General features: G+C 39.9%; 1 protein-coding gene across 1 annotated transcript in view; it reads right to left on the bottom strand.

The window, feature by feature from the left end:
- The window catches only part of GRK5 (G protein-coupled receptor kinase 5), a 180,236-nt gene that overhangs the window by 102,964 nt on the left and 61,760 nt on the right, over positions 1 to 15,512 (bottom strand). Inside the window, exon 2 of the mRNA XM_063307246.1 lies at positions 9,224 to 9,319. Coding sequence (XP_063163316.1) covers positions 9,224 to 9,319 — 96 coding nt within the window. The remainder of the gene's footprint in view (positions 1 to 9,223; positions 9,320 to 15,512) is intronic.

Below are 15,512 nucleotides of genomic sequence, written 5' to 3'. Positions count from 1 at the left end.
TAATGCGGACAAGACACATTTAAACCTTGCCCTTGTGCATCATTACACAGATACACAATTACACCTTGTGTTTTAGGCTTGGTCCAAGGTTTGTTAAGTCCAGTATTTCTGGGCTTCAAGTAGGAGGATCAAAAGCACCTTCTTTTCTATATTCCTAGAGCTAGGCTGAAGAGATAAGTCCTGGTAGAAAAATCTAAGAAGGGACAGGTCACATGTTGTCAGCCTTTTGAGGTAGGACAAATCAGGAAACAGACATTGCAATGATTACAGGAATTCCATTTTATTGTTGTACTGTATAATAAAAAGAATATCGAAAGCTTCGAAGAATTTCCCTCTGCTCTCTCTATTATACTAAACAGAAACAGGGAGGGGTGGTGATGGTAGTCTTTTTCTCATGCTCCCTCCTTTCCCAGGAGTGAGTTGTCATTTATCAATTGTCCTAATGACTCTTGCATTCTTTTTAAGGCTATCTCTGCATTTCTCTACACATGTGCTATGGAATCTGAAGTTGCTGCACTGTCAGGCCTCTGTGATGGTTCTGTGCACTAAAAGGCTTATCCTCTGCTTATCATTCTCAGTGAAATAACCCTGGGAAGATTTGGTTTCCCGCACTGAAATTAATTTTCAGACTTTCTTCCAACTGAGATCCTATAATGGCTCAGTTGTATCATGTCCAGTTTGCAGTTTTGTAAAACTAGTTTGGGACCATTGCTGGGAAGCATGATATACACTGAGATATATTTATAAAATGTATAAACGTTTAGCCTCGTCTGGCGCAGAGTGGAAGGCAGCAGTATTGCAACCAAAACTCTCCCCACGACCTGGGTTCGATCCCAGCAGAAGATGGATTCTCGGGTAGCCGGCTCAGGTCGACTCAGCCTCCCATCCTTCTGAGGTCGGTAAAAGGAGTACACAGCTTGCTGGGGAAGGTGATGACTGGGGAAGGCAATGGCAAACCACCCTGCTATAGTCTGCCAAGAAAATGTCACGAAAGCAGCCTCCACCCAAAGGGTCAGACATGACTCGGTGCTTGCACAGGGGACCTTTCACCTTTCACATAAAGGTTTAGTAGACAATATGCTTAAAACACTGGCAAATAAATTCCCCAAAATCATTTCCAAGATGGACAAAATTCCCTTTGGGCATTTGTTATATATGTACTGTATGCAAATTTCATTATGTGCTAGAGATATTTTCAGCCAAGATGTTACTTGGGCAATTGCCACATCCCATTCACAAACTCTTACAAGACAGCCAATGTGGCACAGTGGTTAAAGTGTTGGACTTGCATTGGGGAGGCCCAAGTTCTGGTCTAATCTTGGCCACCGAACTCACTGGCTGACTTTTGGCCAGTTGTTTTCACACAGCTGTTGTGGGAAAGGAAAATGGGAGGAAGGGATGTTTTGTATACTGCTTTGAGTCCTGAAGGAGAGGTGGGATATAAATCTAATAATAACAAGGCTTCAGGTATTACCATATTGCATTTCCCATTCTCTCATGTTTTTCTATTGCTTCTTTCATTTGTTTTCTAATTACAAAAAGAATCACAATGTTTTCTGACTGAAGCACTACAAGCTCTCCATCTGGAAGCATCCTGTCTATCAAGTGCAACAACAAAGAATAACTTTAAGGCACAGCTTGCTTCCAACTCCTTTTGCCAGTTAACTTGCTGATAATCTCTATATAAGTATGTCTCTTTCAGGAATGCATTTTTAATTAAAGCATTCCACAATGTTCCCCACCCCGCAAAGTCCTTGACACAAAGTTTTTTTTTCAATGTCCCATAATAGTACTTAGCATAATCCCAACTGTATTTGTAATCAATGTTTGAATGTATAACTTCCAGCTATTGTACACATCCAGAAATTGGTTAGATTTAAGTAATGCATCTTGCAATATGCTGTTTTCTATTTTAAATGGTGTGCAATTCTTCCCACAGTAAAACAAAACAAAACAAAAACAAAAAAACCAACCACTAGTAAGTGCATTATTGAATTATATAATATAAATTATTTTAGATTTTTAAACTTTAACTTAACAGGATGTTTTGTCCCTTGAAGAGAAATTTGTGAAGTCATTTGGCAAATTAAATTGGCAACCAACCCCCTAATTATATGAAATAGAAAAACCTCAGTACCATGATGGTTTTAACGGGAATGGGATTAGGAACTCTTCTCTAGGTGTGGTCCTTTCCAGGCCAAGGTACAATGACACACAAGAGCAGAAAAAGCCAGAAATGAGATAATCAAGAGAGAAAGAAAGAGAGCGAGAGAGAGAGTGTGCAAGCCATTACCAGGGCCGAAATGTATAAAACAGGAATAAAAGTCATTGTGGCATGTTTTGGTGTCTAATTCTAGTGTCCAGATAAACATTTCATTGACTTATTAAGCTGCCGTCCTAACAGGAAGAGCTCCACCAAGGAATTTGTGAAGCTTCTGATATCCAGCCGTCTCTTGTTCAAGGCTGGCTAGACCCTTGATCAAGATCTGCTGGGAATGGGAGTGGTGGGTGGTAGAAAAGAATAGGGACGTTTTGCTGGTGGTGGAGGAGGGGGGGTTTCTCTTGGTTTGGTAATCCTGAGCCTTTTTATGATTTGACCTGGATTCTCCCTGAAATGAGTAAAGGCCAGAGACTGTCTCATGACACCTAATAAAATACCAAAGAAGTCCTTTGACCCCTAGGTCAAATATCTAGGGGTCAGCAGGCAGCACACTTTTGGGCTACCAGCCAACTGCACTTTTTTGCTTATATTATTATTTGTGTGAAGGGAAAGGTTTGTGGGGGGCTGTATGTGGGGATTTTGTGCTTGTACACAGTTGTGACCTCCAATGAGGTGCATAGAAAGTAAAAGGATTTGTATGAGCATTTCCAAGTGGCAAGAATATAGCATCCTCCCCCAAGGTTGGCACAGCCCTGACCCTCCTGTCTTTTAGGAAAGCTTTAAAGAACTGGCTCTTCCAACAGGCCCTGGGCCAGGGTGATTTGTGAACCCACATGAGTGATGTGATTCTTTTGTTTTGTTTAATATTTCTCTGATGCGGTGTTTGTGTGTTACTATTGGCTTCTTTCGGTTTGGTTTTCCATGACTTGTTGTTACATTTTTGTACTTTGGGGTGGGGGGAGGAGGAAGACAAAATAATTGTTGAAGTTGTTGTTCACTATAAGAAGTGAATATCAACTGCTCAGAGTCTTGCTGGATAAGTCCCAGCAAATAAATAACTAAATCACAAAATTTATAAATGTATTTTCCTGCCCCAACCTCCACTAACAGAAGCACTTGGGTACATTTCACCAAATGAACTGTGCCAGAGAGTGTTTGAGATGATGTATTTATGTTGCTTTATTACATTCTTATTTACCAGGTTATGATTTCAACATCTGCAGGACCGGAGATGGACAGAAATAAACTGGGGCTGGCACAAAAGTAAGAAAGTCTCTGCAGCCTGGTGACCACTAAGTGTTTCAGGGTCTTGTGGTGCTACCAGACAAGAAAGCCAGGGGCCAGGATTCAACACATAACTGAGTACAGGGATACTTACACACAATGAAATAACCTCTAAGCCAAAGTGAGCAAGCCCTATTAGGGCTACTGAAAGTATTAGGCTCACAAGTCAGTTTTAAATTGTTATAATGTGTAATAGTTCTCAGTATTTCTTATGTATTTATCTCTAGTTATTTAGCTTAACTATTTGTAGCATTTAGACTTTAGATTGTAATTTTGTGGGGGGGGTTTCCTGGTTTTTTACTTTATATTTTGTAATTCCATGCTGATATATATTTTGTATTTTATTTTATTAATACAATATTTTACTCTTTCAACTTTTGTTTTGGAATGATTGTTATGTTATTTGTTTTATGTTGGTCAACAACCAAAATAAAAGTAGCAAGCAAGCAAGCAAGCAAATAAATAAATAAATAAATAAATAAAACACTGTCTTAAAAGGCTGTTTCTTACCTTGCTATTGTATTAGATTTTGGAACAAATTCAGCAGATGTAATTATATTTAAATACCACGTGCCTAGGAATTCACTGCAGAAAATTTATGACTTTCCAGCACAAATGAAACAAAGTAAGTAACTCAGTGGTAGTAGTGCTGGGCTTTGATTGCGCAAACATGTCAAACATGGATGATCTAATTTTGTATAGTGTAGGAGATTTGCCTATCCTTTTGAAAGAGCAAAAACTTGTTTGCTTTTTTCTCTAGTTTGCTGCTGCCAAGATAGTCCTCAATGGATTAAGTTTTGTGAAATAAATTTTATTAAAAGAATGTGGACTGAGATCATTCGGATTCATCTCCCCTGTGACCCCTAAAAGTCCTGGAAGCTGTCAAGTTCAGGCATCCTCCTCTTTTCAGTTTCAGGTTCCCTTGAGGATGTTTTTACATATTTTCTGTGGTGGTATGAAGGGGGGAAAAAGTACATTTCCACCTTCTTGATTCTATCCCTTGCAGGCAAGTAAATGCATCCAAAGTTTCAATGGCAGAAAATACATCACATATCATCCAACTCTAGGACAGCACTCAAATAAAATATATTTGAGATTCAAGGATTTTAAAAGAAGAGATCCAAGAATAGCTAAATAATAGCATTGAGTGACAGCTAAACACTGCTTCAAGTAATATGGAAACGGTTATTCAGTAATATAGGTATTTAAAAATATTAGGAAGGTGCTGTGAACTTCTGCTAGAAACCCAAAGATTGGAGACATGGTGAACTACATTTTCTTCCAAGTGTGATTTCTAAGAAAAAGATGATTACTTCTGAGGGGATGGGAAGCTGTAAGATAACTTGAGAGAGATAAAATTATATTATTATTTATGCTTTGCTTCCGCCTCTGATAAAAGTACAGATTTATTTAATTTCTTACACTCCTCTTCCACCCAGAAACATCTTTCAAAGTGAATGTCTCATATAATCTGACTAGTGGTTATTAATCAGCTGCCAACTCCTGTGACATATAGACTTTTCTCAGTGAGAAATATAAATCTGTCCACTCTTTCCCAGATTAAAACACCAGCAACACTGCTTTTGGAGTGAGATCACCAAGTCAAAACAAAGTATGGCACACACAAAATTTTGGAATGTGGCTGCAAAGATTCTGAGGCATGAAGCTTTCTCAGGACAGCTCCAGAAGTCCTGCTCCCACTCTAGAGGACAATAATGAGGGCCATAACTAGCAAGCAACCAGAGCTTCCCACAAACATCAAGGATTAGAAGACTACATACATCAAAACTGCTTCAAGATGACACAAGTGCTTTTGGGGGGCGGGGAATGCAAGGAAAGAAGCAGACTATAAGCATATGTAGCCCTTTTAACTTGTTTCCACTATTAGCCAATGGTACTAGTTAATGACTCAATCTAAACAATTTTTATGAAAACCAGTGATCGTTTTCTTTTTTTACACTGTGGAGTTATCTGTGATCATCTCATTGACATGAAATTAGCATTTCCCCCTATGTTCATGGAGTTCACATGCTCAGAAACCAACCACAAGAACTTCATTTCTGCTAATCCAAGATGTCTTTCAATAACTGGTAGAAATTCTCCTTTTTTATACTTCTTCCTGAACATTTCACAGAAAATAACCAGGGGCATCAAAGCAGGACCCTGTTTACTGCTTTACTTCAATTTAATAATAGTTAGTTTATTCATGTATGATTACTAACCATACAGTGCTAATTGAAATTATTTTCTCAGTGGCAAAAGTAGTGACCTGACCAAGAATAACTCTGGGGTAGGCACAAACTAAAAAACAAATTATGAAGGAGTGAATGGGTGACAGAAAGGGGAAGGCTAAAAGTGTTGTGTTGGATGGAACTGATGAGATCCTCAAAAAAGAGGATAGTGAAAAAAAGTGTATGAAGTGTATGAAGTGGTTTATGAAAGGGGTAGAAGCAAAGAAGGTTTGCAAGGATGGAAAGGGATGGAGATGTGGAGTAAATGGTGTTGCTATAAACTAGATACAGCTATATTTTCTTCACATCTCATGTCTTTAACTTCTTTTGTTTATTATTTTCTTGCTGCTTTTCTGTGTTTTGCATATTTATAAGTATTATGCACACATCTAAAATTAATTCTCTCTTACTCTTCTGATATCCAGAAGAGCAATTACAGGTACCAACAACTTCAGTCACCTTTCTGACCTTATTTTAAATATACCTCTGGACTAATCCGTGGCTTGGATTCAGACTTAACAACATGCAGAGTGCGCTCAGAAAAATGAGTGGGACTTTAGTCATATCTCATGTGTTTCAGTGGCATGTCTAAATCTTAGGCCAACTCATTGTGGGCATCTCTATATAGTTGATTATATTTCTTGATAAAGTATTTGGAGTAATGCAGCCATTAGTATACAGTAAAACTGTTCCAATATTTAAATTCCCTATAAACTCCACTCTTTCACCAGTGATCAGAAACGAAGCAGGGGAGGATTGCAGTTGTGTGGCAATCGGCTTATTTATATGTTTCCTATGTTTTTTATAGCTGCAATCAAAGGCTCTGGGTGAGTTACAGCAGAGTAAAAAATAAAAAACAATGCAAAATAATATATGAAGTTCAAATACCTCTTCCAAGATGGACACCTAAGTAATTGGGATTAAAAGCTTTTGGTGGAATACAGGCAATTTTGACACTTTTCAAAATGCTATGAGGAAGGGGCTGTGTGGACCTCTGCAGACAGACAGTTCCAAATGTCAGCCCCCAACCCCCCCAAAAAGGCCTGCTGCCTGGTCCACGTTCCCATAATCTCCCATGGTGGTGATGGTGGTGAGACTCTCAACAGGCCTCCTCAATATATTATTACCAGGTGGGCAGAAATTTGATCCTGGCAAGACAGTGTGTAATTGTTCCCAACACTGTACCGAATAGGGTAACCAGTGTAATGATTTTAAAAGAGGAGGTACCCTGCCATGGTTGCCAGGAATCTTTCCACTGCATTCTGAATCAGCTGTAGCTTTGGGTCATCTCCAAAGGCTGTTTCACATAAAACATGTTACAGTAATCTAGCCAGGTGGTGATAGTGACATGAGTTACCATCACTAAAGCATCCTGGTCTAATTAAGCCACAATTGGTGCACCAGATGAAACTGGGCAAAGTTTTCCCTGGCCACTTCCTTCATCTGTGGGTCAAAAAAAGCCATGAATCCAAAAGGATCGTCAAGTTGCAGACCTCATCTTCAACATAAACACAGCTTCCAGAGACTGGGTGAGGATGTTCACAGCATTTCCTACTTGGCCTGGGGTGGAAATATATAACTAGATACCATTAGTATACTGATAATACTTTATCCCAAAACAACAGCTGACCTCTCCCAGTGGTTTCATATAGATGTTGAACAGTGTGAGAAAGAGGGCTGAGCTTTGGGGATACTCCACATGATAGGGTCAAATACCACTCCTATCCTTCATCACATTGGTTCTTGGTCTCAGGTCTAAGATCAAAGTGTAGATTATTTACCATTACTACTGAGTGGAACTGCCTACTTAAGAAGGAGTTGAATCAAAACAAGCATCCTCAATACCCAACCCAACACTTAATCATTGTCTGAGAAGAAATAAGGAAGGCCCATCTCAACAAGGTGGAGGCCATCTAAAACAGCACCTGTAGACTACATTGAGGTTATACAATAAGAGTGGAGAAATACAAATTGACACCCTTATCACCATAATACAGGCTTGTGCCTGTGTTTGATCATACTCCAGCATTTCTCATACTCTTATGGGTCCCCTCCATCTAGGACTTATAGATTGGGGGTGGACCTTCTTGTATGCTCATGCTGATGGGGGGATCCTTAAGAAAGTTAAATATTGTTACCAATTGTACCCCTATCATCAATCATGATCATGGCAGGAGACAGAATCATGGCCAGCACAGATCCGCAACAACTCCTCTACATCTCCAAATAGGTTTTTACATGGCCAAAGACTTCAGCTAGAGTAGAAAGCAATGGATCTCAACTGGGAAAGCATAGGCTTGCTGACTCCCAACCCAATGAAAATGGGGAAGATTTTTCATCTTCCTAGTCTTTCCCCATGTCAAGCCCCAAACAGCAGTGCATGACCAAGAAATGAGATTCATACATAAGTCTCAGTAACCATTTTAATGCAAAGAAAAAGGAATTACAGAATCTTGGAGTCTAGTCCCCATGTATTAGAGAGAACATTAAGACAGAGTCTCTGGGAGCAATTTGATCCTCTTTTTCACAAACTCCTTAACGGATGGAATAATGACTCACTTAAAAGATAAGGTTGGAATGTCCATCTGGTCCTTGTCTGCCATATTTTGGAAACAGTTTTTCTTCTTCCCAGATTCAAGAGAATTCCATTAGATCCCAACTCTGTGTGGCAACAACTGCAGGGCATCTGACTCCCAGTAATGGGAGTAATGGCTAACAGTAGCCACCTTGACTACCATTCCCCTCCCTTCCACTGAAGCTTCTCTCTAGGGTTGGCAAGATATACCAAAAAGCCCAAACCTGCTTTTTAAAGTTGATAAAAGCAGTCTGATGTTGCTAGAGACCCTGCTTTTCAAACACTTAAAACACTGTGACATCCATTCCCAAAGAGCAATGTAGAGAGATAGATTATCCTATAGTCCAGAATTTCAGTTATATGTGCTAAATGGGTGTAGAAACCCAACTGCTGACAAAGCATCCAGTTCAGAGAGAAGACTGTCCTGTTTCTGAGAAGACCCCAGAAAAAGCAGCTCCTCGGTGTACATCTTTCTCATGTAGCTACTTACTTGCACTAACACATGTGTGCTAGCTCAACTATTTGCATGCGAATAGAAAGCATGGCCAAACCATATTAGTCTAGGCCATCCACTGTTGTCCTTTAATGGTCAGTCTTCTTTGAAAGAGTAGCATATAAGTAAAACTAAAAATATGGAAATATAAATAGCAGGTATGTACAAAATCTACTATTTCAGGAATTCCTCCAGACCATGATAATCCATTCATTCTGGGAGTGATGCAGTAGTTTTCTGGAAGTTAATCCTCCAAACCAGAAGTAGGAGATTTTGCACATACCCAACAGTGCATCATCTAGTATCTTTGGATCACTTATAGTAATGTTAAAAGTTTGAAATTTCTTTTTGAAGGACACAGTCTTGACCTGATTTAATAAAGTTTCCCATATAAAAAAGCAAAGCTGTTTTACTTTCTTATAAGAAAGGCTCTCAAACGAAATATTTGAAAAAAAGAAAGCCAACAAGTAAGTTTGTACCTATTGTTCTTCGAAGATCTTCACACTGGCTAATGTGAGGAAACTTCAGGATTTCCTTCCATTTTTTGCTTTTACCTTTGCGCTTTCCTCCACCCCCTGCAGGAGAAGAAAGGATTCTGTTATTAAGTTTGTTATTATAGCCAATTCTCATTTTTCTTATAACCTGCCTCCCTCCACAAACACACACTCCAGCTGTTGTTTGGTACATTTATGCATGTAGACATTGCTACAATACCCATTGTTTTCAATATCATAAACTGACTAATGGGGGTTTCTAGGACTCTGGTTATAAAGATATGCAACAGTTACTGGGCAAGTGTAAACACTTCCTCCTCTTGTTCCAAAAATAAGCAGAATGGCCAGTTGCTGCACAGACAGCCATCTGTATAACAGGAAGCAGCCATATGCAGAAAGACTGTGGTGTGTGTGTGCGCGCACGAATCCATATGCCAGTCAAACTGAGAACATCATCCAAAATCTTCTGCCTTATCTACTGAACAGTGAATAATCTTTTGGCCTGACAAACTCACTTTAAAGAACCAAAGGACAGACTGGGCTGCATAACTGTCAACCAATCCATAGGCCTGTTTCTGCTTATCTACATTTACAAAAACTTGGTTTTAGATGGCCAACTAGTCTGAGCAATGATAAGCAGCAGTAACACTTTATACCTTGTTTCACTTCACGATCATTTCTGAATTTCATCCAACATCTTGGGCTCTTATAGGCAACATGCAGACCATGGAGACTAACATCCCTGCCAGTAACTCCCTTGTGTCCAAAGCAATGGCCTCCTGCAAAGCCAGTCTCTAGCATCATCTTCCTCCACAGGAATCCTCTGCATCCCACGTGGAATTTATAAGCATTCTCAGGAAATAAAACTGATGACCGGAAGCAGGTCAGTGTTGTTTTTAATTCAAGTGGCATCCTTGGTGCTTTCTGAGCTTGGATGTTTGATTGCAGACATTTTGTTATCTGACTAGGTAACATCATCAGTGCGAGTGAGCTTGAGGTTCGCTCTCAGGACAGTAGCTTGCCCTGCCAGTGTTGGTGGGGGTGTGGTTTTCTTTACAAGGAGTGTTTTACTTATACAGTGTTGGTGTCCTAACAGTCAGGAACCACGCTGAGACGAGGAATAGGTCTCTAGTGTTTTATTACTGCTACATTAGACAGAAAATCCTAGCAAACTGAAGAAGCGTGAGAAAACCCATACAGATAAACCCCCAAAGTCAAGGCGGGTCTGTTCTGTGTCTCTTTGAATGACTGCTCAACTCCTCCCTACTACACATGCGTTTCCCCCCCTGGATAGGGGCCCCCTCCTGCTCACCATCAGTGCTCATGACAGTTGGTGCGGGTGTGGTTTTCCTTGCAACACTGGCAGGGCAAGCTACTGTATACAAACAGGGAGAAAACCCTACACTCACTCGCACTGATGATGTTACCTAGTTGGGTAATGATATGTCTGCAATCAAACAACAAGCTCAGAGGGTACCAAGGACGTCACAGTTAAACCCTGAGCTACATACATTCTCTTCTATTTAATGAATGTTTGAAAACAAAAGCAAAACTTGCAAAGCGCATCCATGAACACCAACTAGCAGTCAGAAGACACAATGAAAACTCCTTAATCTCACAACACATGGACAAACTCAGCCTAAGTTTCAAATGGGAAACTGTGAGCATCCTAGACCAAGCTAAATCCAAAAAGGCTAGGGAATTCCTGGAAGCTTGGCATTCAGACAAATCAGCCATCAATAGCACATAGAGATAAACCACACTTACACACCATTTAAAGGAGACAATAGAAAAGCTAAGAAGGTAACAAAAAGACCAAAACACACCCTCTCCAGCAGCCAACACCCAGATAAGCCAGTTAGGAGAGACAATTCAGTCTAGTGGTTAAGGCTCCAGGCTAGAAACCAGGAGACTGTGAGTTCTGGGTGACCTTGGGCCACCCAGAACTCACTCTCTCTCAGCCCAACTCACCTCACAGGGTTGTTGCTGTGGGGAAAATAGGAGGAGGAAGGAGTATTAGATATGTTTGCCATCTTGAGTTATTCATAAAATTAATAAAGGCAGGATTAAAACAAATCTTTTTAAAAAGCGAGGATTAACACCAGACAAATAATCAAGCAGAAAACAAAACAATCAAGGAACTACCAAGGAGAAAACCACACCCCCACCAACACTGGCAGGGCAAGCTACTGTATGTAAACAGGGAGCAAACCTCACACTCACTAGCACTGAGGATATTACCTAGTTGGGTAATGAAATGTCTGCAAGCAAACAACCAAGCTCAGAGAGCACCAGGGCTCCAACGAAAACAAAGTTAAGATATGGTAGTAGACAGCATTCTGGAGAATTGAAGGCACTCGTGTGTGTGTGTGTGTGTGTGTGTGTGTAACAACTTCATTTCAGTGCCCTTCTGCTAAATTGACATTTGGGGGTTAGCCCCAAGCACTATGGCAGTCATTCGATGACTGCAAGATAGCCATTTTGTGTGAATACTCACAATATACTCTTAAAGTTTAAAATGCCAGAATTAACATATTTGTCAGGCTCCCCAGCTTGAATTCAGCAGAAGCCACCCAGATGCTTAACACAACATGTCTAGATAAAAATCTTTACCAGTACTAGGAAGAAGCAGTTGGGTCTGTCTGTCAACACTACTACAGTCCCCTCTTAAACCCACTGCGGTTTAAATATGTTGATTTGTTTTCTCCCTTAACACAGACTTTGCTTTGTGCTTCTCGGACTTGATGTTCAATGTCAGTTGATCATTGATATAATCGGCATTCCTGCTCTGGAAACATTAGCCCTCCTGGAACTCCCACAGCTTTTGTCTTTAAGATACCAAAATTGTTTTTTGCTGCCATAGCCCACAACAGACACCTACGGAGTAATGCAGTGTGGCTGGAGCACAGTGCAGAAAAGTGGAGAAAGACTGCTGAACGTTCCATCACAATGCAACCTAAAGGTGAGTACAAATCTGCTTGGGCCTTTGGCTGCACAACTTCTTCAACAGTAGATCCGCTTGCATGATTGAATACAATTTTGTTGCAAGGGGCGGTACTGGGTGTCATGATAAGGCTTGTTTCCCCCCCCCTTATGCAATGAGTATGCTCAAAAGAGTTAACAAAACTGAATAGTTAATCAATGTCAGAATAAAAATGATCCATATAATTAAAATCAGGAGATTAGGCATAAAATGATGGCAAATAGCAAAAAGAAAAGAAAAAAGAAAACAACTAAGATGCCATCCAATAGGTTTGGGTGCTTAATCTGAGGCCCTGGAGCCCGCCCACCCCCGGCAAACCAGAGTTGCTGAAAAGCAGCAGTATGGTTTCCTACTCTTTGAGATGGAAGCACATAACGCTGCAGTATATTTGTTGGCTATTCCATATACGATGTTCCCTGTTCACTTAAAAAAAATAAAACACCCTTCAGCCAACCTCCATAGCATGAGGTGGGGAAAGATGTGGGAGGGGGAGGAGAGAGAGAGAAAAATTTCTGGTCCCATTCACTTAGATGACACAAGCCCACATTCTTTCTGCAGTTGCTCTGTCCATTGTAGGTCATGCTTTCAAAAGAACAAAATGTTTGGACAACAAATGGGTTGTTCCTCCTTCAAGCAATACCCAAGCTGAAGTATTGCTAAAGGATAGAGAAGACTTTTAGGGTGGATGGAATACCGACCAAATATCTCATCTAGATACTTGGAGCAGAATCTCTCACTCAAGAGGCACTACCAGAGAGGAAACCCATGTGTGCCTATCTGCAACATGTAAGCAAGACACTTCTGCTTGCCTTGAAAGATAAGTAGAGTCACAGGGGAGGAGTAAGTTGACATCCTTCTGTTGAGGAATTAAAGATAATAAAGAATACTTTGAATAGCACTGCCAGTTGGTAGCCCATGCGTCCAAAAGTCTGACTCCAACATTATGCATCACATGAGGGTTGCTGAATAGTTTTCATCATATGTTTTCTAATTGTACCTGCTATAGATGCAGCTAGATCAAAGTATTCTGGGCCACAGTTACCACTCCACCATCTAGCATGAAGGAGGGTGCTAGGACTGTATTCCCCTGTATACATGTTCAAAGACATGCTCAGATTTGTTCTTTAAAAATTGACCTAGTGAACGTTCTCACTTAAATCTTACTTCTTTTCAACATTACCTCTTTTTGTTCTTTCTCAGCTTAGACTCTGCATTCATTGTCTGTAGCCTTTTTATGAAAAGAGGATATAATTCTGCCTTGTCCTACATTTCCCAAATTGTTTACAGTGGCACGCCCCATTAAACACCATCACACACATACCTTTTATTATTTTATTAAATTTCTCTACAGCTCAGTAGCCAGATCTCACAGGGTGGTTCATAAAAGAGAATTTTAAGTCATAAAAAGAAACTTTATAAAACATAATGCAACACCGAAATATATATCTAGAATAGAACCAAAATAATATCATTAACAGTTTAGCAAACATTAAAAGATTTTTTTCAGACATGATAAAGAATTAAAACTCCTTGAAAACACATACATACAAATATCTGCTTTCCTAGTAAATGTTATTTTGACCTGTCTTCTTCCTTTGACTCTTGACCTTATTCAAATTATATTTCAAAAAGGTATTTTAGGAAATGCCTTACTTAAGGTTAAAAAATTATGCTTGGGCATCCTTTCTTCCCTAACCTGGGGTCTTCCAAATATATTAGCTATTACTAGCAGGGAATGCTGCTGGGAATTATCATAATTCCTAATATTCCTTGGAAATTCACATTGCTGGATAAACATCAATTACTAGAACATCAAGCCACAAGCAACCTTATCAAGGTTGGCAATTTGTATATTCCTTCACTTACAGCATCAAGGAGAGTATGAAACAGGGATTACAGGGATTAAATGCAGAAGAATAAAAACAGTACGAAGTAATTATAGCACAAACGAATGAAGCAAAAGCAAAGAATTGTTACCGTGAGACACAAATACTCTGCGCAGAAAAGATACACACAAGCATACCAAAACTGTGGTGTTTTTTAAAAAAGCATTTCTGCCAAGCTCTAAGGGAGAAAAAAGGCTGAAGCGTTCCCTAGTTACAACGATGATTGGTGTGCAATACAGCCAATGGCTTCTCCCTTCCAGTTCCATGTCCTACAGAAAGAAGAGCATCACTTGATGACTCATTTGCTTGTATCCAAGTGCAATATAGCAGCACTCTTTTCCCTATGACGTCTTTATGTTGAGGTTTCCAATCAACTGCTTTAATCTGGCTGACCTTTCCAGTTTGCAGCCTCTATCTTGAAGCCATCCTCGCTGCTTCAAACGCAATTAGGCGTGATGTCAGTATATATGTGTGTGTACGTACGTGTGCATGCGTGCAAGAATGTAAGTCCTTGAAGGACATAATGCACCAAAACAGGTAAGACAAGGTAAATTGGCCAAACCAAAAGCTAAAAGGAGATTTGCCTGATTGCAGAAGTGCTCAAATGACGACTCTGCTTGATCCTCATTGTGTCTCACTGTCTTTTTATGCTGGGAAACTCACTAGATTCCCACTCCTGGTCTTGTTAGCAAAAACTGAGAAAATCATCACTCTAATGTCTCAGGTTTGCTATTTCGTTGTCTGGGAGTTTTCTGATTGAACCATATGTATATCTGTGCCATCACAAGGACAAATTCCTATGCTTCCCAATACAAGGCTCAGCACTTGAACAGAGCTCCTTGTGTGTTTTAGTCATTCTTAATTATTAATAGTTTAGAGCATTAAGAGGATCTCACAAGCAACTTCTGGTGCTTTATTTCGAACCATATGAAGTAGAGATGGATGTTTGGGGTTATGTGGGAATCCTCTGAATAGCTGAACAAATTTGACTGTTGTTTGACTAAGTTTAAAGGTGGGGGGGGGCTCATGACTCTACAGAAAAAGAGCAAGGAATCTGATTTTGCCCATTTTCAAATGTTAGACTGAACATGTGATGGCTAAGAATGGGGATGTGTGCCCTCTGAGCAAAAAGGCAGAATACAAATGGTAATAAAGAAATAGGAATGGACGTACGTATTAGCTCTGTCCCCAACTACGGCATTTCAATCTGTGCACATTTCCTGTGGAAGTCTGAACTTCCATGTAATCAGAAATCTTCATTGAACAGAATTCCCAACTGTAGGCATGTTTCTAAGTACATTCATCTGAAAACGCACAGGTGCCCTCCTGAGGAGCTTTATATGAAATGTGCAAAGAGGAAGAATAGAGCAGATAACTTATATATCAAACTGGTCTAGAATGTATT

This window comes from Candoia aspera, chromosome 6 (assembly GCF_035149785.1).
Source record: "Candoia aspera isolate rCanAsp1 chromosome 6, rCanAsp1.hap2, whole genome shotgun sequence".
In the NCBI taxonomy this organism is placed as follows: domain Eukaryota; kingdom Metazoa; phylum Chordata; class Lepidosauria; order Squamata; family Boidae; genus Candoia; species Candoia aspera.
Note: the sequence above shows the minus strand (reverse complement) of the source record. Positions and strands in the feature narration are given on the sequence as shown.